Raw genomic sequence first — 24,735 nt, 5'->3', positions numbered from 1 at the left:
TCTTCAGGTCAACCACTACTTGTGTTGACAACATGACAAACTTAATGAAGCTGGTTAAGCAGTTCTGCTTTAATACCTTTAAAATTATTTATCTTGATGTATTTGTTGTAGCACTTCTACATACAAGGAACCCCTTTGATTTATGGCCCTGATTACTCTTTCTCCTTGTCACTTTTTCTACCTAACCCTGTGTTATACTAGGCATATCAATGAAAGACACTAAATTAGTCATTATTAAACAACTTAGAAATCTGACCTCCAATTGTCTTTCTTGAAGCACTATAGAGTCAGTAATGTTACTAATGACACACAGTATGCTTTTTCAGTTTAAAAATTTCCGACAAATTTCTATGTGAAAAAAAGTCTTAATAATTTAAGACAATGGTATCAATTCCCCTTCACTAAACAAACAAACAACTTACAGATTCATCCTCCTCCTCATCATCTTCATCTGCATGGTGGAAGAAGTGTCGATAATTTCCAGGGTTTATTTCTGTATCCTCAGGTCCAACAAAGAATCTGGGGGCTTCACTCATTTTTATTTCATTTGATATAAATATAACTTAAATGTGATATACTAAAACTGTTTCTAAATAAACAGCATCTGAAAAAAGCATTCTCTCTGTAAGAGCTGACACATGGGTCTGTTGCAGCTTGTTTCTGCTTATACAATCACATGAAATTGTGACGACAGTTAGTTGGCAAATGTTCATTTGTTCTCAGATATTATTGCTTCATTGTTGATGCAGTTTAAAAACAAGACAGTGACGCTATTGCTTCAGTGAGTTGATATGGCAATCTTTTTACCTAAAATGCAATTAAAAAATTAATTTTGGAGACTGTACTTCAAAATCACTCATGTAAAAATAACTTTAAATGACACTTGTAAAATCATTACCAATAACTTGATGTATACCTTCAAATGAAAAGAGATTTTTTCCATAAATTTAAGAAATTTAGACTCTCATCTTCAATAATATATATCTTGGCAATTTGACAAACTGATACAAATAACAAAAAAGAGTACACTAAGTTCCTCAAGTCTAAAAATAGCTAACGAATTAGGAGAAAATCATTCAAATTATAACAAAATTACACTAAAAGCTAAATCCCTCGGGCTTCCCTGGTGGCGCAGTGGTTGAGTGTCCGCCTGCCGATGCAGGGGATACGGGTTCGTGCCCTGGTCCGGGAAGATCCCACATGCCGCGGAGCGGCTGGGCCCGTGAGCCATGGCCGCTGAGCCTGCGCGTCCAGAGCCTGTGCTCCGCAACGAGAGAGGCCACAACAGTGAGAGGCCCGCGTACCGCAAAAAAAAAAAAAAAAGCTAAATCCCTCTGCATATAGTTCAGTAACATCTGAATAGAATGGAAAAGGATAAAATATAATGTGGATTTAAAAATCATTAACAACTATACACCAATCTGAAATTACATTAAATCAATTTTTAAAAGGCTTCAATTTGTAAAAGTTCAATTTGCAAACTGGTTTTTTGGGGTACATAACCATTCTGCATTTTGGTCTCACATATAAATCAACAAAACAAGATTAGAATGAAAACAAGATTTCATTATAACAGCAGCTCAAAGTTTTAGAGTCACAAACTCTTTTGCAATATTTTATAATAACCATAAATGGAGTATAACCTATAAAAATTGTGAATCACTGTATTGTACACCTGTAACTTACATATTATATGTCAACTATACCTCAATTAAAAAAAATAAAGATAAAGCCTAAAAAAACCTGTGGCAAATCTACTAAAATCTATGGATCTTCTCAGAAATAAATGCACATGTACACTAAATTCTGCAAGCAATTTTATGCGACTGACAGACATCCAAACTTTTCCACAAAAACAGATGCCCATGAACATCAGTTTAAGAACTATCATACAACAGTGATATAACCTCAGAATATTCCTTAGCAAAGCTGTTTACATGTACTTGGTTCCTTGGTCATATTAAAACTAATCACCTACCAAGATGAAACTACATATCAAATACTTTATTTGATTCCTGGTAATACAAGAAATTACTTGATTAAATATTCTTAAGAGCTGGATGATAAGCTAGCTAGAACTTCAAAGCATAATGCCAGAAGTCCTATCCCTAAAGATCTAATTCCAGTTTAATTGGTGGCTCCCTATGAAACATTAAAACTAGTTTACCTTGGGCTTCCCTGGTGGAGCAGTGGTTAAGAAACTGCCTGCCAATCCAAGGGACATGGGTTCGAGCCCTGGCCTGGGAAGATCCCACATGCCGCGGAGCAACTAAGCCCGTGCGCTGCAACTACTGAGCCTGAACTCTAGAGCCCACAAGCCACAACTACTGAGCCCACGTGCCACAACTACTGAAGCCTGCGTGCCTAGAGCCCATGCTCCACAACGAGAAGCCACGACAATGAGAAGCCCGCGCACCACAACAAAGAATAGCCCCCACTCACCACAACTAAAGAAAGCTTGTACACAGCAACGAAGCCCCAACACAGCCAAAAGTAAATAAATAAATAAATAAATTTATATTAAAAAAAAAAACTAGTTTACCTAGCCAGGCAACTACATTGTTATGAAATTTAAAACTTTATCATTAAAGAATAAAAGCAGAAATAATTCATTTTATGTATCAGTGCTTTTTATTCCTATTTCCCTTGCACTGTTTCATATATAAAAGATGTTTGCTGAAAAAAAAAAGAGAAAGTTTCCAATTATTGTAAAACTTGATGGTAGTGAATAAGCTGATCTCAGTTCTTCTGTTTTGTATCAAAAGGCAAACCTCTTTGGTTTCTTTTTAGTTTTCAACCCCTCCCATCCACCTAAAACCAGCCCTAACATTGAATATTTAGTAGCAGAAAGGGCATGTGTTTTACAGTCAGATATACCTATTTAAATCTCTCATTACATAACAAGCAACTTATGCTAGTTTCTCTAAATATCTTCATCTATAAAAAAGGGGGTATCATAGTACCCTGTAACTTTGTGAAGAGTAAGTAAATGTTTGGCATATACTAAACACTCAATAAACCTTAGTTTCTATAGGCACTCTATAAACCAAGCTCCCTACTAACATAACATAAAATCTACCAAAATGAATATTGCTCACGAGTTGTTGACCTAAATCACAAATAACTTTTAACCTATTACAGAAGGCCCAGTATTAGGTGCTGGCAATATAAAGTCAAAGTAAACATGAACCTTTTTCTTAAGCAGCTTAAGGTCTAGAAAGAAGACAGCCAAGTAAATTAACATTTTCTGGGCTTCCCTGGTGGCGCAGTGGTTGAGAGTCCGCCTGCCGATGCAGGGGACACGAGTTTGTGCCCCGGTCCGGGAAGATCCCACATGCCGCGGAGCAACTAGGCCCGTGAGCCACAACGACTGAGCCTGTGCGTCTGGAGCCTGTGCTCCACAACAAGAGAGGCCGTGACAGTGAGAGGCCCACGCACCGCGATGAAGAGTGGCCCCTGCTTGCCACAACTAGAGAAAGCCCTCGCACGGAAACGAAGACCCAACACAGCCATAAATAAATAAATAATCACATTATAGAAGAGTATTTAAAAAAAAAGACAACCTACTTAAAAAAATTAACATTTTCTGTTTTAGTGTGATAAGCACACCAACAAAACTGACAATAGAAATATGCAAAAATGTCTCACTTTTCAGAACGACAACAGTGGGAGATGTATTTCAGTGCATATAAAGATATATGTTTACTTATATATATATGCATGTAAGTATGTATATGTGTACACTTTATGGCATGATTTTAAAATTGTACTTTCTTCTAATTTAGGTGCTTTAATGAAAGTGATAATAATCCTGTTCTACAGAGCTGAAAATTAATTTTCAAAAACCCTGTAATTTTAGAGTGTTCATCGTGAAAAGTCTAGAATGCATAAAAATGAAAATTTAAAAGTCAATTAATAATACCATGACCGAGTGGCAGAACTACTGGTTGTAGTTCTTAGTTGTGGAATGATTGGGTTGTATTTCCTACTGGTCCCTTTACTATATATTTTCCCAAATTTTTGAGCTACTTTATATGTGTATTATGTGTGAGTAGAAATCAGCTTTTGGAAAAAAATGTGTATCCTGCACATGTTTTTCCAAGAGTATAAATGAATGACTGATCTGTCCCCTTCTCTTCACTTAGTCAAATTCTGTTTCAGTCCTCAATGCTGCTTCAAATACATATGTCTTCAAATACATATATGTATGTCCCCCATCTGATTATGGGTTTAGGTCTGAAACCATGTCTCATTCACTCATTTGGAGAGAGACAATAGACAAATCAACAAATAAATATATGTTAGGAAGACCTCCCTAATATGGTGACATTTGAGTAGAAATCTGAATTAATGAGGAAACCAGCCATGGGGTTATATGACAAGAGCATTCCAGACAAGAAACAAACTCTAAAGGCCCTAAAACATAAATATTTGGCATATTTCACATGATCAAGGAAAAGTAAGGAGAACATATGCAGCTGGAGCAGAGCAAGCAAGTAAAGGAAAAATGGTAGAAAATAAAGTCGGAGAAGTAGCTAAGATACATACAGAGGACTGAGAAGCCACGGTAAGAATTTTCAATTTTATTAAATGTGATTGGATTGCCTTTAAGAGAACGGGAGAAGAAGTAGAGACAAGCTATACTGACAATTCTTTTGAAGGGCTTTGTTATAAAGGTAGGCAAAGGCTTTCTTTTTTGTTTTCTCTTCTGATATATGAATGATACTTACAAATACTAGAAATAGACTGAACAGGCTAGTGGTTAATAGTATGGATTCTGGAGCCCAAAACACTTGGTGTTAAATCTTAACTCCAGTAGCTGTGTGACCTTGAGCAAGTTAATTAACCTCTAAGAGCCTCAGTAAATTGTACCTATCTTTCAAGTTGTTTTACAGATTAAATTATATTTAGAAAGTTCTTATATCCCAACGCTCAGGCAATACTCCATACCAATTTTATCAAAATATTTGGGAGAAAGGCCCAGGTATTTTTAAGGCTTCTCAGATTCTAATGTGCACCCAAGTTTGAGAACCGCTGTACAACTCAAAAAAAGGAGGGGAGTGTAGAACAATGGAAGTACATGGCAAGCAAAACCTGTGTTTGCCATTGTTAGGAGGGCATGCTATTATTACAGGAGATCTGATCTGATAAAAAAGGAGACAAAGCTGACGAAGCAGAGTCTTTGTCTTCTTGATGCCTGGCACATCTCAAGTACCCCAAAAATATTCCCTCACAAACCTTTCCTTAACAATTTTCAAGATTTCTTCTATGAATCATTCATTTTGCCCTTTGGTCACCTCTAACCTTGGCATTATTTAGCTGTTTTGGTTGTGTACATCCCTTCAAAACACGATAAGCTTCAAGAGAATGAACATTTATTCATCATTGCTACCTGGTATGTACTTAATTTGTTAACCCAGAGCTTCCCAACACATTGCCTCACCACGAATGAATACTTTAAGTATGTCAAGTATGGCAGCTGGAACCCCCTGGCCAGTTGCCTCCAACCACTCTCTTCAGTTTCTCCTGGAAACACTGTACAAATACTATCACTTTCTATGAATACTCTAATATGAAAAAAGTTGGGAAGCGGTTATGACTTTGTGATTTAACAATTATTCTCAGCAATCCTGGGATTAGAGATATTTTCCTCGTTTTACAAATGCTTGCAGTACATAGATAAATGTCCATCATTTGATTATAAGTGAGGACTTGAAGCTCAGAAAGTTCAAGAAATTTGACTGTAACCACACACCCAATAAGACTTGTAAAAAGAAATCAAATCCAGGTCTGCTTAAACCAAAGGCCATCATGATCACTTAAGGGCAAAATCAGGACTCCACAGTCCCTACCACAGCATTATACATATTAAATAAATACTTATAAAACTACAAGTATGAAATAAATGTATTTTTGTTTCCCCTACCCAAGTGATATGTATACTGTAGTACAAGATGAAATTTTATGGGCATGATAGGAAATCCAGGATATTCTAAATGAATTGCTATTTCACCTGAACCCCTGACAAACCAAATATACCTTATGCATTTCCACATTATTTAGCATTTCGACCAACCTACATCCTCCATCATGAATTCCAAAACATATAACTGGCCTTAAAGATATTACATTATTCAAGTATCAAAGTTGAGCCTTTCTTATCTTTAAGATTCTTTCTATAGCAGTAGTCCCATAATAGACTGGCTACATCAGAATTATCTGGGACATCTGTAAAAACTCAAGTTAATAGACCTCCCACAAATTTTCTACAACAGCATTTCTTAACCAGATAATCTATATTTTAACAAATCAAAGTGTAGCCAGGTTTGGTAATGTTTAAATTTGTGCAAAAGACAAATACCTATTAAGGCTGATTTCTAAATTTGAAATTAGTATCATGCTACTAAAGTACCCACACTCAAAGCACTGGTTCTCAAACTCTAGAATGCACTCAAATCACCTGGAGGGCTTGTTAAACTACTAAACTAAAAAGCCTGGAAGTCACGCCTTTGCTACCCCCAAATACACATCAGCACCCTCTCCCATCCTCTATGTTCCACAGCATTTTGGATCTATCTTTACAAATATGTTTCCACTACAGTTACGGTTTTCCTCCACAACTTTTTATTGTGAAGAATTTCAAATATTCACAGAAATTGAAAGAACAGTTCACTGTAAACACCCATATACCCACCACTGGACTCAACAATTGCTCTATCATTTGAAAGTAAGTTGTAGACATCAATATGTGTCATCTCTAAATACTTTACTATGCATCTCCTAAAAATAAGGATATGCTCTTACATAACCACAGTATCATTTCCACATAAGAACATTAATAGTTCCACAATACTATCCATATGTAGTTGCATGGGAGCTTTTAGAGAACGAAGATGTCATCTATATATTCCCAGTACTTAACTGGTGCATAGCACTTATTTGAGTGATGAATAAGCGTTCAACCAATTGTTAAGTTTAATACCCTCACAACAACTACCCTGCAAGTCGTGGGTTTAAAACTTAAACAGCAAGCTTTGATTGTACAACCTGCACCTTCGGCCCACCAGTTTAATCACCTGCTTTAAACAAACCCATGCAAGTTTAAGTATTTTGGTTTCTGAATTATTTAATTCTGCATCAATACTGAGGCTCCATGAAGACAGACGTCACATCTGTCTGCCTTCAGACACCTAAATAGGCATACCAAATATTTTTCTAATGAATACTTTGAGCTACTGAAAATGTTAATGAAGAAGTTGGAAGCAATGAAGCACAACGGTAGGACAATGGTAATGTAATAGTTAAGAATACAGATTTTGAAGTATGAAAAACCTGCTTTCTAGTACAGGTTTGTTCAAACGTTTACTAGTAGCAAAAATTTACTAGAGCAAGTTAAGTGAGGCTTAGAGATAAGACTCAGTTCCTACCTCTGTAAAATGAGAATAATAATCTAATACACCTCATGGAATTGTTGAGAGAAGTATATGAGAAACTATGTAAAGCACTTGGCACACATAAGAACTCAGCGAATGGCAGCTATCATTATTTTTTTATTTGCTTGAAACAAAACCTTTATTTCATGAAGAATTTTCAGTAGCAAAGCAAAACCCTATCCCACCGTAGAGCAAGGATGCTAGGTGCCTAAGTCAGCAAGGAGGCTTCCTACTTCCACAACTAAGCTTTTCAGTACGCTAAAGCCAAGGTAAGTATCATCCACGGGACTCCAAAGGTCGCAAACTCCCAGGAAGTCCTAGTAAATGATATCCAGTGGTCACCTCCCTCGCCCCTTCTCCCTCGAAGCGCGCGAGGATGCAACACTCCAACCGATTAGGGGCGGCACTGACCTGCAGCCTCCTTCCCTACTCTGGAAAGCTGCAACGGAAGGGGCTTTTGGTCTCTTGTAGTGGAGTGGAGAAGGCGAGGAGCAGAAGGATAAAGACTGAGGAATGAAAATGAAAATAGCCATCTCTACCCACAGCAGTCCCCAAACTCGAGACTGCCTACTTCGGTGGAACGAGACCGCAGCCTTCCCTTCGAGCTAAGATGAAACCTCCGGTTATCTCAAACCCAAGAAATGGAAAAGGGAAGTAATGGAGGAGGAGGAGAAATTAAGACACGGAAGGACCCTCAAGGCTGTACTGTCACTCCTCCACACCCACGCTGCCTCTCTGGCACATGCCCCTAGGAGGAGCGCGTGTCTAGGCTCCCCCAGAGCGCAGCAGGAGACAAAACAACTGCCCAGCAGCGGCCGCAAACCTCGGGGGACCAGGTTCCGCATCTTGATTCCTTCGGTCACGGGGCCCGCACCTGCCACGGCTGCGGTCGTCACGCGAACTGCAGGAAATGACCGCGCCCATTCAGGCCTCGGTTTCCCCTTTAATCCCCGGGACAGAACTGAGGTGTTCATCAAAGAGACTCCAGCTGTTAGCTTGAACCTGAGTCTTCTCTCTTCAATAGCAGCTGGAAGGCCACAAAGAGATTCTGTAGGCAACACTACACCTCGCCGAACCCTAGTCACGCCTCTTCCCCTCCCGCCTCGGGTCTCACACAGAAACCTCACCGGGCGGAACGATTTCCGGCAAGAACCAAACGATCCGCCCTAACCTTTTCTGACCGAAGCTCCGAGGCCCCCGTAAACACTCCTCTCTTAACCACACGGGTAGTTCCGCTTCCGGCAGCACCACATAAATCGCGAGAGGAAGCTTAAATCTTGACGCTTGCATTTAGGACCACTTCGGTGAGTGGTCGTTTTGGTGTGTTCACACCTGATGATTTTTTAAAATTAGGCGTGAGCTGACAGTAATTTCAAAACCATTCGCGTCAACTAGTTTAAAGAAGGGTTTAATTGACTTTGTGGAGATTGCGCAGGCGCCCGTGGAGCGGGAGGGCCTTGCTTGGGCGTTGCGATGCCCGCGACAGTTGAGCAGAAAAGGGACGAGTTCCGTTGTTTGGCCTAGGGAGGTGCCTTCTGCGTGTGACCGAGTTTTTCTTATTGGTCATTTTCTTGCCTACGCTAAATTTAGCTGGACCTTGCCCTTAAGAATTAGTTAACGAATAACCCAGACTCTGGAAATGCTCCCTCAGAGTAGCAAATTCAGAAGTTGAGTGCTGCCTTTGGCTGACAGTAAAGAATTCTCCACCTTACTTTATCATAGTTGTCCTTTAATCTTTTGCCCCAGATTAAAATCTCCTGTGGAGGGGAGAAATGCGAGTTTAAGGGAGAATCTTGCCCTGTTGTTTTAAAGGAAAATTACTATTTCTGTGGATGTTCTTTAAATGAGCATTTCTGAACCAAAGTAGAGAAATAATTTTTAAAATTTAAATTCATTTATCACACGTGGCTTCATGTGTATGCATATGGAGATGAAGGCGTTTTTGTTAAATGAATCTGCACGTTGAAGTGAAGCAGATTATAGGGAAGTGTATTGTGTAATTAGATTTCCCAGTCGTTTTCGTTACATAAAATTGTGCACTTCCAATTTTTCAGAGATTATAATAGAATAATTCGGAAGTAAAATTAATGATCCCAAGTAAATATGTTTATCGAAATATTACAGATTTTAAGTTTTAAAGTTGGCACATATGCGTATTATAACCTTTAGAAGCTTAAATTGGGTTTTGCCCTTGGTGAAACACAGCTAAATCCTAATTTTATTTAAAGTGGTACCTAACTGCCTTTATTGCACACACAAGATAAAATTATTAAAGAATCAAGTAATAAGTATTTACACCTACAATAAGTATTCATTGATTTCATTTAATGTTGTACCAGGGGCATAGTGTAAAAAGCTCAACCAAATTTGATCCTGACAGTTCCTCAATTAGGATTTGTAATAAGACACCTTTACTGCCTTTTCTCATCCCTACATATTTTAATACACGAGTAATTATTTTTTTAAGAATTTTTGAAAACATGAGCATATCCAAAAAAGGTGTAATGTAATCTTCGTGTTTATAACTCAAACCACTTAATTCTCCTTTGTAAATGATACCTTTGTTTAATAATATTTGGGAACAGGAAGATATTTATCTTTGTTCTGAGTATTATAGCCTAAAGCCATTTGCTCATATTAACTATTCCATTGGATAGTTTCTAGGGACCAAATAGTTCTTTTGAAAAGGAAAAAACTATTAGTTCTTTAAGTTATACCTATATATAAATAGCAAACATTAGCAGGAAACTTTTAACCTTCCACTTAGAGGACTATACTTTTTGTGAACTGATTTTTCTTTCTTATTCGTTTTCTATTTCTCCTTGTCATCTGTCTTTACTGCCAGAACCATAAGCTTGTGAACCCAATTAGACTATAAACTCATTATAAAGTATACAACTCTTGATTCTTCTGGGTTTCGTGTTTAGCAGTAAAACGTAAATAAACATTGCTATGAAACATTAATCTCGTTCCATTAATGAAAGGAACGAGATTTTAAAATCTATTTTTCCTTGAAGATAAAGGTTTTGAGACAAGAAAGTTCTCTGCTACTTTGAACAGTTTTATATGGATGATAATAATACTTAAAACATTTTAACAATAATTATATATTGCTTTACCATTTGCAAAGGACTTTTGAAATTCATAATTATCTCATTGATCTTCATAATTGTGAAGAAGGAAAGGTAAGTATTATTTCCTTTTTGTCAAACATGGATACTGAGACAGGTAACTGTCACATGCTAGAAATTCTGACTCCTAAAAGCCATACCTTCTTAGACAGGCCCTACTTGTGGTACCATATATCAATACATGCAAGTGAAGTAATATTTTCTGAAGTGAAATAATAGTCACCTTTGGAACGTGTGCTCTTTTTCAATTCAGTGCTACCTCTCCTGTCAGGAAATGCAAGTAATACTTACTCATTTACCAATAGTTGAATGTCCACTGTGTCCTGAATACTATGTGAAACAATGTAATCATTAAAAACTAACAAGACCTTCTCATTCCTCATTTATAACCTAAATTATTTATTACAAAAATCACTTTATAACTTTTCTAGCAGAGGCCTGAACCAAATATTATGAAAGCTGAGGATGACAAATAATTAAATTAGTGTGTGTCGGGGGACGGACCACGAAATTTGAAGCAACAGAGACCAACGTTTAAATTTAAGTCAATGGCTGCATTCACTAACTGTGTTGCCTTGAGTAAAGTGGATAATCTCTCTGAACCTCCATTTTCTTATCTCTAAAACAGATGTAAAACTAGTACCTGCTCCATAGCATGTTGTGAGGATCATCACAGTAAAGTGCTGTATACGTTTGCTATTATTTTTAAAATCTGCTTTTGTAGTTATTTTTCAAAAATTAGTTCAAAAAATTGTTTCCTCTCTTTATAGTTTTGGCTTTTCCAGATGTCATAAAAAGACTGGCATATAGTATGTATGTAGCCTTTTGTGTCTGCTTTCACTTAACACAATGATTTTGAGATTCCTCCCTATTGTTAAATGTATTTGTAGTTCCTTTTTGCTGAGTGGTATTCCACTGTGTGGATCTACCACAGTTTGTTTATCCATTCACCTGTTGATGAACTTGTGGATTGTATTCAGGTTTTGGCTGTTATGAATAAAGCTTCTAGAAACATTCACATACAGATTTTTGTGTGAACATATACTTTCATTTCTCTTGGGTTAAAACTGTTTTCCAACATGTTTACACCATTTTTTATTCTTACCAGCAATGCTTTTCATGCTTGGTAGTACTTAGTATTGCCAGGTTTTGTTTTGTTTTTGTTGTTTTTTGCCATTTTGGTGGATTTGTAGAGGTATTTGTTGTGGTTTTTTGCGTTTTTCATTGTCTAATGGTGTTGAACGTCTTTCCATGTTTTTATTTGCTAACCATATCTTCTTTGATGAAGTGTCTGTTCACACCTTTTGCCCATTTTAAAAATTGGATTGTTTGTTTTCTTATTATTGAGCTTTGAGAATTCTTTATAAATTCTGGACCCAGGTTTTTCATTATATACGTGTACTGCAAATACCTTCTCCGGACTGTGATTTCTCTATTTTCTTAAATTAAAACAGAAGTTTTAATTTTTTTCTTTTATGGGTGGTTCTTTCTGTTTGTTATCTGGGAGTCATTGCCTAACCTAAGCTCACAAAAATTTTCTTTTTTGTTGTCTTCTAGAAGTTCTGTAACTTTAGGTGTTACATTTAGGTCTGTGACCATCGTGAATAATTTTAATTTATTCATATGGTGCAAGGTATGAGTTGAGATTCATGTTTTTTCACATGGATGTTTAGTTAGTTGCTCCAGCATCATTTGTTATAAATATTATCCTTTCTCTATTGAATTACCTTGGCACCTATGTCAAAAATCACCATTTCTGTGTGGCTATATGTCTGGACACTCTATTCTGTTCTGTAGACCGATGGCTGTCATTTTGCCAGTACCACACAGTTTTGATTACTATAACATTAAAGTAAGTCTTGAAACCAGGTAATGTAAAATTTTTCAACTATATTCTTGTTTTTCAAACTTGTTTTAGCTATTCTGAGTCCTTTGGTTTTCCATATCAATTTTAGAATCAGCTTGTCAGTTCCTACAAAAGAGCTTGTTGGGTATCTGATTGCATTGCATTGATTCTATAGATCAGTTTGTGGAGAATTGACATCTTAGTGAGCTTATCCAGTTCTTTTCTCATTGTTAGGGTAGGAGTGACTTTTTTCCAGCTTTATGCATTCTAGGCAGAAGCCTATATGGGAATTTTTAAATGCTGTTTCAGAAAGGAATAATTTACTTCCATTGTTGAGTATTATAATTTACCAGTCAATTTCAATCTGAATTAACCACTTGAAGTCTTTTTTCTTATCTGGAAAATGGGATATTGAATCACAGTCGCTGGGCTTCCTTTTGGTGCTATATTAATGTGTTCTTTAGTCAAGATCTAATTTTTCAGTGTGTGATGTGGTATATTTAATTTTTTAAAAATCTGTTCATCTTTCCCTACTTCTTGAAGATTAAATGTATTTTAATATCCTTTGCTATATTATAATTGTGTGAAAGATGCAAAAGAATAGAAATAATGAAATAAAGTAACTCTCCTGTTAATAATGATTGGTCTTTCAAATTAGAAAGCCTTATTTCCTGAACTTTTTGCAAGTTAGAAGTGCACATCATCAAGAATGATGTGTATGTTTTAAGAAGTGTAAAAATTAATTTTACAAAGAGAAAATGAAATAAGAAACCTTTTTCTTCTGTGAAATTACCTCTTGCCTTTTGTCTTTATTTAAGAAGTGCTTAGAAAAGAGATACATGGAATTGACCTGATAGGTGCTTTTTGCTATACACTTAGAGAACTTAGTATTAGCATTGCCATCTGCCAGGTTTTTTTGATTCCAGTTAAAGGAATGTCGAAAACTTTTAGTCTGTACCTCTGAGCGACCTATAATTTATAACTATCAGTGTTGTCAGTCTACAACCTTTTAACATCCAAAAATTTAACTTAATAAATCCAATTTGTATTCACTTGTTAAATGCCTTAACTCAGAATTGTCAAGCTGTGTGCCAAGGCTTCCTAGGGCATCATAGTGAATTCACAGGGTGCCATGAAACATTTTAAACTTTCAAAGGAAACACAGGTGTATCCAACATCTATTATATCCCTTGTGGACCACTAGTTCACAGTTTCAACATTAGGTCACACTACATTCCTTTTTTTTATATCTTTGCAAAACTGGTTTTTGGATGTTTGCTGTGGTAATAATGCAGATACTGTACGAAAATCAGTATGGAAGAAGAAATGAGGGTGGCAGTGTCTAATCTAATTCCAAGGTTTGAGGAGTTGTACACTGACCAGAGGTGCAGGCATGCCATTAGTAAGTAACTATAGTTACCTCAATGCTATAGACAATGTTTGTGTCCCCCCAAAATTCATGTGTTGAAATTCTAACCCCTAATGTGATGGTATTAGTAGGTGGCATCTTTGGTAGATGATTAGATCCTGAGGGTAGAACTCTCAAGAATGGGTTAAGTGTCTTTATAAGAGAGAGCTCAGAGAGTTCCTGAACCCCTTCTACCATGTGAGGACATAGCAAAGATGCCATTTATGAACCAAGAAGCAAGCTGTAACCAGACACCGAATCCACCAGATTGTTCTTGAACTTCCCAGCCTCTAGAATTATCAGAAACAAATGTTTGTTATTATTAAGCCACCTAGTCTATAATAAATTACTATAGCAGCCCAAATGGACTAAGATACCCAGGAGAAGGGAAATGGGAGGGGTATGGTGGGAACTTAGAACAGAGAGGTTTTTAAATATAAGGGCGAGATATAGACATCACTGTGCTTTATGCAGACATTCATGTTTTCCAATGGCCAATTTTTTTCTACCAGTTACAATTACTCACATCCCTCTGTGTTTTAGTATGGTGTATCACATTGATTGATTTGCATATATTGAAGAATCCTTGTATCCCCTGGGATAAACCTCTGTGTTTTAGGACCTGTACTTCCTTTGAGGTGTGAGAGTTTGGTCTTTTGCTCCTGCAGGCTTTTCAGAGGCCTGAAAAGGCTTCTCCCCTTTTCTTTTTAATGTCCTTCAGGAAATTTTGCAACATTTACTGGTCTCTGAAATGGAGGTAACAAAGGATTTTACCTTTTTTAAATAAATTTCATCCTCCTACAGGTACCGTGCTCCCAGTGGCTAGGCTGGGATGTTTTAACGTTTTCTTTTAGGTGATTTAGAACATTGGTGGTCCCAAAAGCCATTAAGGGAAAACAAGAATTTGGGGTCATTTATAGTATATTATAAATTTTACAGCATGTAAATCATAATGATTTAATGTAAACTAAGAAAGGACGGGTCTTGCTGTCTCTTGGACTTGGAAGAGCTTGTGTCAGTGTATCCTAGAGATGAAAATAAGACAGAGAAAAATGATTTTTGCCTATTTTCTGGTTGATTTTTTAAGAGTTAAGGAGAGTTATTAATAATACAGAGCTAGAATGACAGGCAGGCAAATGGATAGGTAGACTGACAGTCTATATTCCATACTTAAAACCACACAAGTCTTCCTAAATTGAAAATGGATGAAGGGTGGAAGTTTGCCACAGAATCTTTTGGCAGAGGAAAGGCTGTAGATAGGATGACATGAAAATAAAGGCATCAAGGGGTCTATTGTCACAGATTTCACAGTTTGAAAAGCACTGAGATTTAGAGCAACATGGAACTGGAAAACAACAAAAGTGTCTATAGGGCAAGGACTGAGTATACACAGGGTAAAACCTCTTGATGCCTTTATATTTCCGGTTAGGGGTATTATGACTATAAAACGTCTATGAAAATTTTTATACACGTCTTCTGATACTCATATACTCATTTCACTAGGATATAAACTTAAAAATAGAATTGCCAAGTCCTTAGGGTAAACATGTTTAGCTTTAGAAGAAACTGTCCATTTTCCAAGGTAGCTGTACCATTTTACACTTCCACAAACAGTGTATGAGAGTTTCAGTTACCTGTCCTCACAACCCCTGGTGTTGTCTCTGTTTTTAAATTTAGCCCTTTTAATAGTGTGTAGTTGTAAATCATTTTAGCTTTAATTTGCATTGCCCTAGGGGTAATGATGTTGAGCACATTTTCACTTGCTTATTAACCATTTGGATATTCACTTCTTTGAAATGTCATGTAAGATTTTTCCCCCATTTTTTTGTATTGAGTTTTATCCTTTTCTTCTTGATTTTGTAGTAGTTAATTATATATGCAGGGTATGAGTCTTTCATGAGATATATATATATTAAAGATATCTTCTCCCAATCTGTGGATTACCCTTTGCCTTCTTAATGGTCTTTTGATGAATAGGTTTTGATTTTAATGAAATCCAACGTGTTATAATTTTTTTCTTTTACGAATAGTGCTTTTTGTGTCCTGTTTAAGAAATCTTTGCTTATCCCAAGGTTTTGAAGATCTTCTGTGTTTTCTTCCAGAAGTTTTATAGTTTACTTTTCACTTTTAGGTTTATGATTTATCTGGAATTACTTTTGTTGATGTAGGTAGGTGGTCAATATTAATTTTTTTTCTGATACAGATATCCAATTACTTCAGCATCATTTATCGAAAAGACCGTCTCTTCCCCCATTGTATTGATGCCTTTGTTGTAAATTAATTGACTGTATACATGTGGATTTAATTCTGGACTCCCTATTCTATTTCAGTGACCTGTTTGTCTATCCATAAGTATTGGCTTATGCCAATACTTCACTGTCTTATTTACTGTAGTTTTATAGATGGTATTAAAATCTGATCCATTCATTTTTGAGACGTTTTAGAAACTGTGATGAGGTACATTTGTTTGATTTAGGGGTACAATCATTTATTATAAAATAAAAAAACGTTATGTATTTAATTGAAAGTGAATTAAACTTAGAATAAGCTAATTGTTTTATAGAGATAATTGACCTGTTTTTTAGGTTATGATAGGAGAGAATTAGCTTTGCAGAACCTTTGCTTTTAAAATGGCTTACACTTTATGCTAACCTAAGGTTAAGGGATATTAGAAATGTACTGATATCCCAAAGTTATGAAAAGATCAGAAAGATGGTTATTAAATGTGCAAAGTGCTGTATCATTGGGAAAGAGACTTAATAAGCTTTTTAAGCCATAGTTTATAAGCATGGTCTATTCTGCTTTGTTCTAACATTCTCTCTGCAGTAATATTTTCTTGTAGCCTTATCCCTGCATCTTCTAGTGGTCAGTAAACATCTATATTGTTTTTGGAAATTCAGAATTTTAAGCATTTGTATCAATTATAGTTCTAGCAGGAAACAGAAGATATACTCTGCTAGAATTTTAAAGAAAACTTAATGAAGTTCCTGTTTATAAACATATGATGGAAAGGGTCAAAGAAACCAACATGGCACCTGGAGACTAGCAACAGCAGAAAATAGCAACCACCTCTAGGGCTGAAGCAGCAAGAAGAAATGTTGTTACAGACTTCCAGTGAGAACTAGAGACACAGAAGATGGGCTTCCTGACAGGAGCTATGATTGTAGAGGGTTGCAGCTTAAACCAAGGAAGGAGCCGGGAAATAAATATCCTGACCTCTTTCTTCTGCCATCTGATATGCCTGCTCGTACCTCCCATTGGACAAGTCCAACCAGAAAACTATAAATGCAGTCTGTAAGTGTCAGTCTTTTAGGGTACAGCAGCATGGAGAGAAAGGCCAAACATGTATCTGGATCAGCGGGGATGGTGGCAAACAGAATAACCAGCACAGAATAGTTCGTTTTGACTGAAAATATGAAAGAAAAGGTTTTTTCTTTTGAATGTAGTAATGGTTTCCATATGGCTTAGGGTCTAAAATAGAGAAGTTTTGTTTTGGCCAGTCCAGCCAGATTTTTCTTTATAACATAGGGAAAGTACACACAGAACAAAAATCATTTCTGTTCAAGAAAAATTAGCTTACAATGTACTTCAGAAGAGTGTATGAGATCTAGTGTAGCTAAATATCTTCTTTGCCATTTATCATTTGAACATTTCTAAAATGTATCTTTCTCATAAATGATTTGAGAATTTTTTGCATTTTGCAATGACCATGAATATATTTAGAAGTAATATAAAATTATATTTTCCCTCTTATAAGCTGTCATTTGTTTACATGTCACATAACAGAACCATCCTATGTAAGTAACATTTCAGTTGATAGTAATAGAGACTTTAAGCAAAACTTTTTGAAGTGTGCTTGTTCATTTCCTTTTTTCCCAGTATGTGGAAATTTTTCAGTATTTCTTTTCACATGGAAAGAGACAAGATAATGTGTCATGTTGTGTCTCAAAAATAGCATTTGAATATTTTAGTTCATCTACATCACACACTTTTCTGTACTACAATTATCTCTGACACAGATAATATTCCAGGAATGTTCAGTTCACGTGTAAGCAGAAATATGACAGAAGGCTAAACTGAAATAGCAACTGAATTAGTTTATCATTTAAATTATATCTTTAAATACCTTTTACCTAGGTTCATGATGGTTCGTAGTGGAAAAAATGGTGACCTTCATCTGAAACAGATTGCATATTATAAACGAATTGGTGAATATCATCCAACTACACTGCCTAGTGAGAGAAGTGGCATAAGAAGAGCAGCAAAAAAATTTGCCTTCAAAGGTAAAATTAATGCCCCCAATTTTTAGTATAGAGTTTATATAGATGTTTCTCCATATGTAATTCCTTGTGGAATCCTGAGAATTTCTGTAGTAATTGGTCGTTGCTTAACAATTACCATTTAAATTGATAATGCCATTCAGTCAAAAGCAAAATAAAAATCACATTGAAGCTAACTGAAGGCCAGTAAGCGTGAAAAGGGCATTTTAAATCATAGACAGAAAACGATACCATGAACAAAACAAAACACTTACCTAAATTAATGTCACCTGCTTTTGTCCTCAGTTGATTCCTACTCTAGTGGTACACTTGCAAGCACTCTTGTCACTCTCAATGAAGAACTTGTTTGATGCCTAATACAAAAATGTTGACAAAGTTAACTTATTTACTCTACTTATTTCTGTGGTTCCTCCCTCTCAGTGCCGTTAAATAGTCTCAGGATCATATTTATTTTTGAACTCCTAATCCCCCTGAATGAATTAAATATTTGAAAGACAGTAGAGTATTTATCTTGAAAGATTATGATAATTTCCCCCTCTTTCTCCTCCTCCTCCAAAGGGGAAGAGAAGTTTGGGATGAGATAAGCAAAGAAGTACAATCACCAGATGACTAAATGAATGTTGGTACTATTAATGGGAATTTTGCCTGTAGGTACAGAATCAGGCTTTTCTCAAAGCAGGTCAAGAAAATTCTAAGATAATAAATAAATACCTGCTTGTTTCTCCCTGTGTACACCCCTTCCAGTAACTCCCTTAAGCTTAAGAACAGGCATACCTATTACATCTTCGACTAAAGAGGGCTCATTCATTCATTTATTTAATCATTTATGCAGCAAATGTTTACTGAGTTCCTACTGTGTGCCAATCACATTTTAGGCCTTGGGAACATGTTGATGCATAAGATAGATAAGTCCTGCCCTTAAGTTGCTTACTTTCTAATTCAAGTAAGGAATGTTCCACTCAGCATGTGCTTAATTAAGCACACTAATAGCTTACTGATGTATTTTGGAGTTTGAATAGCTAGTCATCCACACTGGAGAATTGGCGATTCTCTTCCTGCCCTGATTACTTCCCAGCCATAGACTCCTTCCAGATGTCTCCAAAGGAAAACAACTGTCCTGAGGATTAAGGTTTGCCCACTTTCTTGGCTTTATGAACCCTATTTCCTACCCAAATCCAGAAAAACTTAAGAGAGGTGGTTGCTTACAAAAATACAGCTATGATGAAATGCTATTTTGGAAAATTCTATTCCAGAAGTTGCTTATCTGTACATAATTTATTTGCTAATTCCTGCCTTTTTTAGGAGGTGCCTGCTGCAAGTATTTTTCTAGTTTGATTACTCCCATAGAAAGATAATTTTATACTCCCATATTTATCATGTGCTTTGGTGAACAAGCTAGCCCTACTTGTGTTGATAGCTACAAAACTATAGCAGCTAGTTCTCCTACATATCTATTAGTAAGTGTAACAGCTGAGGACCTTTCAGATTGTATGGTAGCATCATCACAAATATTCTATATTAGAGGGAAAAAGATTTAACAAAAAAAACCTCACGGTTTGAAGATAAGGCTATGATTATCTTAAAATTATATAGATATCTAAAAATTTCAATTATATCTTTTTGGTATTTTTTTATTTCAGAAAAAAAGCTGTTTTATGTCGGAAAAGACAGAAAACAAAATCGTTTGGTAATTGTTTCAGAAGAAGAAAAAAAGAAAGTCCTAAGAGAATGCCATGAAAATGACACTGGAGCCCATCATGGCATATCCAGAACCCTTACTCTAGTGGAATCCAGCTACTATTGGACTTCTGTGACCAATGATGTCAAACAGTGGGTATGGCTTATGTATTTAAAATATTTTGAATAATGTCTTTGTAGTATATATCCAAATTTCATTTTTGCTCCAGATTAACTCTAGATATCACTTCTCATTAAGTACTTTTTGTCTGGGTAGTTTTTCTGCAAAACATTTAAAGGGAGTTTTATTTCCCTTCAAAAATCTTCTTTAAATCACTGAAATATAATTTGAACTAGAACAAAGCATTATTTAAATATTTGAAAATACTCTGTTTAGATAGATTATCTAGAACCAGATTTTCATCATTGAACTATCTTGTGTAGGCAGAATTTAAATGGGGCTGAAATTTCTTTGACCAAAAATTAATCATTACCTCTTTGATGGCAGTCATACAATCTTTTCTTGAGAGGAGAATATGTTCATTATAAGTCAGGCCCCATGTGTGTCTCCTCTTTTGTCCCTATATTGTCTTGACATAGAAAATGTCAAATATGGCAGAAACCCCAAACCAACTAATTGCAAAATCAAGTTGTGAAGATAATGAAATTAATCTGAGTTTTGTAACTTTATAACCCATTAGGACCTCAACTTCTTCTAATAGAAAATTCATATAGGAGTTCTGGGATTCTTGCTGCTAGGTCAATTGATCCCTACTCTTTCTAGTGTGCTCCATATGGCAAATGATAGAAATTCCTTAGTATGTATGTGAGAACCCTTTAATAATCATAATAGTGCGTTAAAAAGACTGTCATTTCAGACATAAAGAATTAACCTAACATTTAATTTAACTAAGTATCATTTGTGAGTCTGTGCAGGTATTCCAAAGACCTCAGTTTTTGTATTTGCCTTTAGAACCTGCCACACATTCCTTTACAGACATTCAATGAAATCTTTGTCACATCTTTATCATTTGAAAAATGATTTCTGGAAATAAGGTTATTTGTGATGAGAATTAGTTTAAGTTAGAAAAGCTAGAAAATAAAAATTTTGATCAAAAGTAACTATAATGCAATAAGATTGGTTTAAAAATTTTGTTCAGGACTTGGTTTGAAAGTAGTTTCCAAAGTGTAATTCCAGAAATACGTTGAACAATGGCACCATCCATATGTTGATCAGTTGATCTCATCTCACACAAATGAAAGCTCCATGACGGCACGGGCGTTGTTTTTGTTCATTCTCTTTTTCCAGGACCTAGAGGAATTTCTGGCATCTATAAATATTGTTTGAATAAAGTTATATTTTAATGAATATTATTGCATACATGAATGAACTTAGTAGAGTGATAACTTTAAAAGAAAAAAAATTTTTGCTTATAGAAATTATATACTCACATATTGATTTAAAATTATAGCAAAACATGTTTTAAGATCTATTCATTTAATAAATATTTATTGATTGTAAACCAGAATTATGTTCCATGTGAATAAGACCCCTTAAGGCAGTCACTGAATAGTAGTAGCAAGTAATATTTGCTTATATTCTGAATAGGTTTTATTTTATTATGAGAATAGTCCAAAAGTTTCTCCTTCAAAACACAAAGTACCTATCAACCATTTCAAAGTTCAGATTTATAAGACTGTTTTTATTATATTGAATATATTAACATTTGTATACCTTTTCTTTATTGTATGCCTGTTTTATAGGTATATGCTTGTCAGCATTGCCAAGTGGCAAAAAATACGGTTATTCTAGCACCTAAACAGCACCTTCTCAAAGTGGAGAATCCATGGAGTATAGTTACTGTTGATCTGATGGGCCCATTTCATACAAGCAGCAGAAGTCATGTATATGCTATAATCATGACAGATTTGTTCACAAAATGGGTTGTGATTTTGCCTCTTTGTGATGTTTCAGCATCAGAAATTTCTAAAGCTATTATCAATATATTTTTCTTATATGGACCTCCTCAGAAAATAATAATGGACCAAAGAGATGAGTTCATTCATCAGGTAAGACAAACTACTTAGATCTTGGAGGATATTTTACTCACCTTTCAGTGAGCAGGGAAACTTATATGGTACTTAATATGTTTAGATAAATTCCTACAGATATAGAGGTTTAATATTGTATAGTACAAAGGTAGTTGGACTGGAAATTAAGGATTTTAGTACTTACTGTGCCACCAAGTAATTGTAAACCTATCTTTAGTTTTCTTCAAACTAAAAAGAGGAGGTTGGACCCAAGAGTCTTTTTTTGCTTCTAACTTAAAAATTCTATGATTGACATGTAGAGGGAGAATTGACTAAATGGAGAAATACAGTCATGTTCGTGAATGAGACTATTCAATATTGAAAGATACCAATTTTTCCCAAATCAAAATTAATTTATATGTTAATGTATTTCTAATCAGCATTAAAAAGGAGGGAGCATTTTCCCTTGCCCTGGCCTTTATCCAGATTAAAGTTAACCTGAAAGAATAAGCAGACAGGAATACATACAAAAATTCTAAAAAAGGAATATAACTACTGTACTTAAGGCATATTATTAAATTTTTATAATTGACAGGGTACTGGTGTAAGAAAATAACTAGACTGTCTAGGTTCACCGCACCTTTGATATCTCAGTCCAAAAGAAATACCTAAACTGATACTTATCAAATAGTTAGGGCTTGTGCCGGGGGTCCCTAAGGTTATCTCCAGGTTTTATAATTCACTAGGAGGACTCAGCAGATGGTCATACTATGGCTAAGATTTATTATAACTAAAGGATACAAAGCAAAATCAGCAGACAAAAGGCTCATGGGGATAAGTCCCAGGGAAACTAGGAACAAGCTTCTAAGACATACTCTCTCAGTGTAATCACACAGGACATGCTCAATTCTCCCAGCAGAGTTATAGCAACCCATGTAAATTGTTGTCTACCAGGGAAGCTCACTAGAGACTCGGTGCCTAGGATTTTTACTGGGAGCTGATCACATAAGCACCAAAAATTCTAGATTCTCAAAAGAAAGAAGGTGTTCAGCATAAGCCAACTTGATTGTATAAACAGTTTAGTCACTGTGAGCCACCCTTAATCAGTTAGGGAGTGGTGGAAACCCGCATGAAATCCAAGGTCCTAGACACCAGCCAAGGGCCAACTTTGTAAGCAGGACTTTCACAGGATAGCAGCCTTAGTTCTGCTAAGTTAACTCTTCTTCTGCACAGGTCCAAACAACTTAGTATTTATATCCTAACCACTTAGCCATTTAAAAAAATAGTAGTCATAAATGGAAAGAAATAATATTTTTATTTCATTTCATTTCATTTCATTTTCATTTCATTTTTATTTCATTCTTAAATAACCACAGTTAGTTACTAATGGGATGTGTATACCTGTTTACCACTGCTAAGCTTTTCAAACTTTGGAATCAGTTTGGACACTGACATCCTCATTTCCTGTTTCGCATTGATTTTTTATACAGTCGTTGCTTTCTATCATAGCACCTGTCAAAAAACAGTTCTGTAAAGATACAGCATCATCAAAAGGAATGTAGTCTGATCTAATGTTGAAACCATAAACTACCTTAAGCTAGTAATTTTCAAGGTGTCCAACAGATGTTAAGGAGGCCCTTTGGCACAGAGTTTAGTAACCATGTTTAAAATGATAGAGCTGGTATCACAAATGAGTGGAGTTAGAGAAGGATTATTTAATAAATTTAATTTAATTAACAGCATAGATAACAATTTTCTAATTATTTCTAGTTATTTCTATAATATGATTTTAGAATTACTGCATACCAAAATTGTTTTCAGGTAAATTAAAAATTTTGGTTTTTTTAATTGAAACAAAAAAAAATACTGTTGACTTTTTTTTTTTTTTCAATCTCTAGAGACTGAGTTAACTTTCCAAGCTTAGGGAATAGTGGCATACATTTAAATGGAAAAATCACCAACTTTGGCTGTTTAAAAATTAGAAATTTATATGTGGTAAAATCACCAAAACATACAGGCCAAGAAATAGGCCAACAAAAATAAAGCACATTCATGCAGGAAAGGGCTAATGCCTTTATTATAAAAGATTCAAACAAATTAAAAAATTTAGTCAATGGCAGAAACGTAATTCACAAGAGGGAATAAAAATAATAAATATGGAAAAATGTTCAAACCCAATAGTAATGAGTAATGTAAATTAAGACCATTTTTTGTTTATCTGAATCAAGAAAAATAGTAGTAATACCAAAAATACCAAGTAGACTACAGATAAAATAATATAGCCTTACATTACAGGTAGTATAGCAACTTGAAACTAACTCTTGTAAAGCAGTCTGCCAAAGGTCCAGTAAGAGCTATATATATATATATATATATATATATATATATATATATATATATACACACACACACATACATACATCTTCTGGTGAACGATCCTATTTCTAAGAATTCTAAGGCGATTATCCAAAGTATAGAAAAATAGCTCTTTTATGATATTACTTACCACAATGCTATGTATATTAACGAGAAACAGGAAATGACCTAAATATCCAAATAAAGTGTTTCAGAAAAACGTCAAGTCACATGGTGGAATATTTTGTAGTCATTAAAAATGTTTACAAAGAAAAGGAAATAACATGGACACTGATTAAAACATGTTCAGTTAAAACTCTCAATAAAAGATTTTATTACATATATTATGTATACATATTTTACACAGATAACTGTAAAAATAGATGTAAAGAAACTAAAATAAAAATTTATATGGTTAACCATGGAGTTTTTAAGAGTAATGAGATTATAGGTTTTTTCCCTTAACTTTTCAGTTTATATGTTAGCATTATGTTGCTTTTATAACTATTAGTGATTAAAATATACATAATCATCTGTTGTTTTGTGATATAAATTACTAGTGCTTAGCAATAAC

General features: G+C 35.2%; 2 protein-coding genes across 24 annotated transcripts in view; one reads left to right on the top strand and one right to left on the bottom strand.

Moving 5' to 3' along the window:
- PPIP5K2 (diphosphoinositol pentakisphosphate kinase 2) overlaps positions 1 to 8,669 on the bottom strand; it is a 79,831-nt gene extending 71,162 nt beyond the window's left edge. For 20 of the 22 annotated variants that reach the window (XM_081233230.1, XM_081233247.1, XM_081233249.1 and 17 more), the window contains exons 1-2: positions 8,308 to 8,530; positions 423 to 807 (exon numbers count right to left, since the gene is read on the bottom strand). In XM_081233230.1, the coding sequence (XP_081089356.1) occupies positions 423 to 536 (114 nt within the window). In that variant the 5' untranslated portion in view covers positions 537 to 807; positions 8,308 to 8,530. Of the gene's footprint in view, positions 1 to 422; positions 808 to 8,256; positions 8,531 to 8,604 lie in introns of those variants that run through there. The other 2 variants (XM_081233245.1, XM_081233241.1) reach the window with 2 other exon arrangements.
- GIN1 (gypsy retrotransposon integrase 1) overlaps positions 8,666 to 24,735 on the top strand; it is a 29,142-nt gene continuing 13,072 nt past the window's right edge. The window contains exons 1-4 of one of the 2 annotated variants that reach the window (XM_081233266.1): positions 8,666 to 8,737; positions 17,956 to 18,101; positions 19,739 to 19,932; positions 21,540 to 21,845. In XM_081233266.1, coding sequence (XP_081089392.1) covers positions 17,960 to 18,101; positions 19,739 to 19,932; positions 21,540 to 21,845 — 642 coding nt within the window. In that variant the 5' untranslated portion in view covers positions 8,666 to 8,737; positions 17,956 to 17,959. The remainder of the gene's footprint in view (positions 8,738 to 17,955; positions 18,102 to 19,738; positions 19,933 to 21,539; positions 21,846 to 24,735) is intronic. The other variant, XM_081233267.1, reaches the window with a different exon arrangement.

This window comes from Mesoplodon bidens (genome assembly GCF_964165515.1).
Source record: "Mesoplodon bidens genome assembly, chromosome: 4".
NCBI lineage: Eukaryota > Metazoa > Chordata > Mammalia > Artiodactyla > Ziphiidae > Mesoplodon > Mesoplodon bidens.
This window is presented reverse-complemented; position numbering and strand designations above follow the sequence as displayed.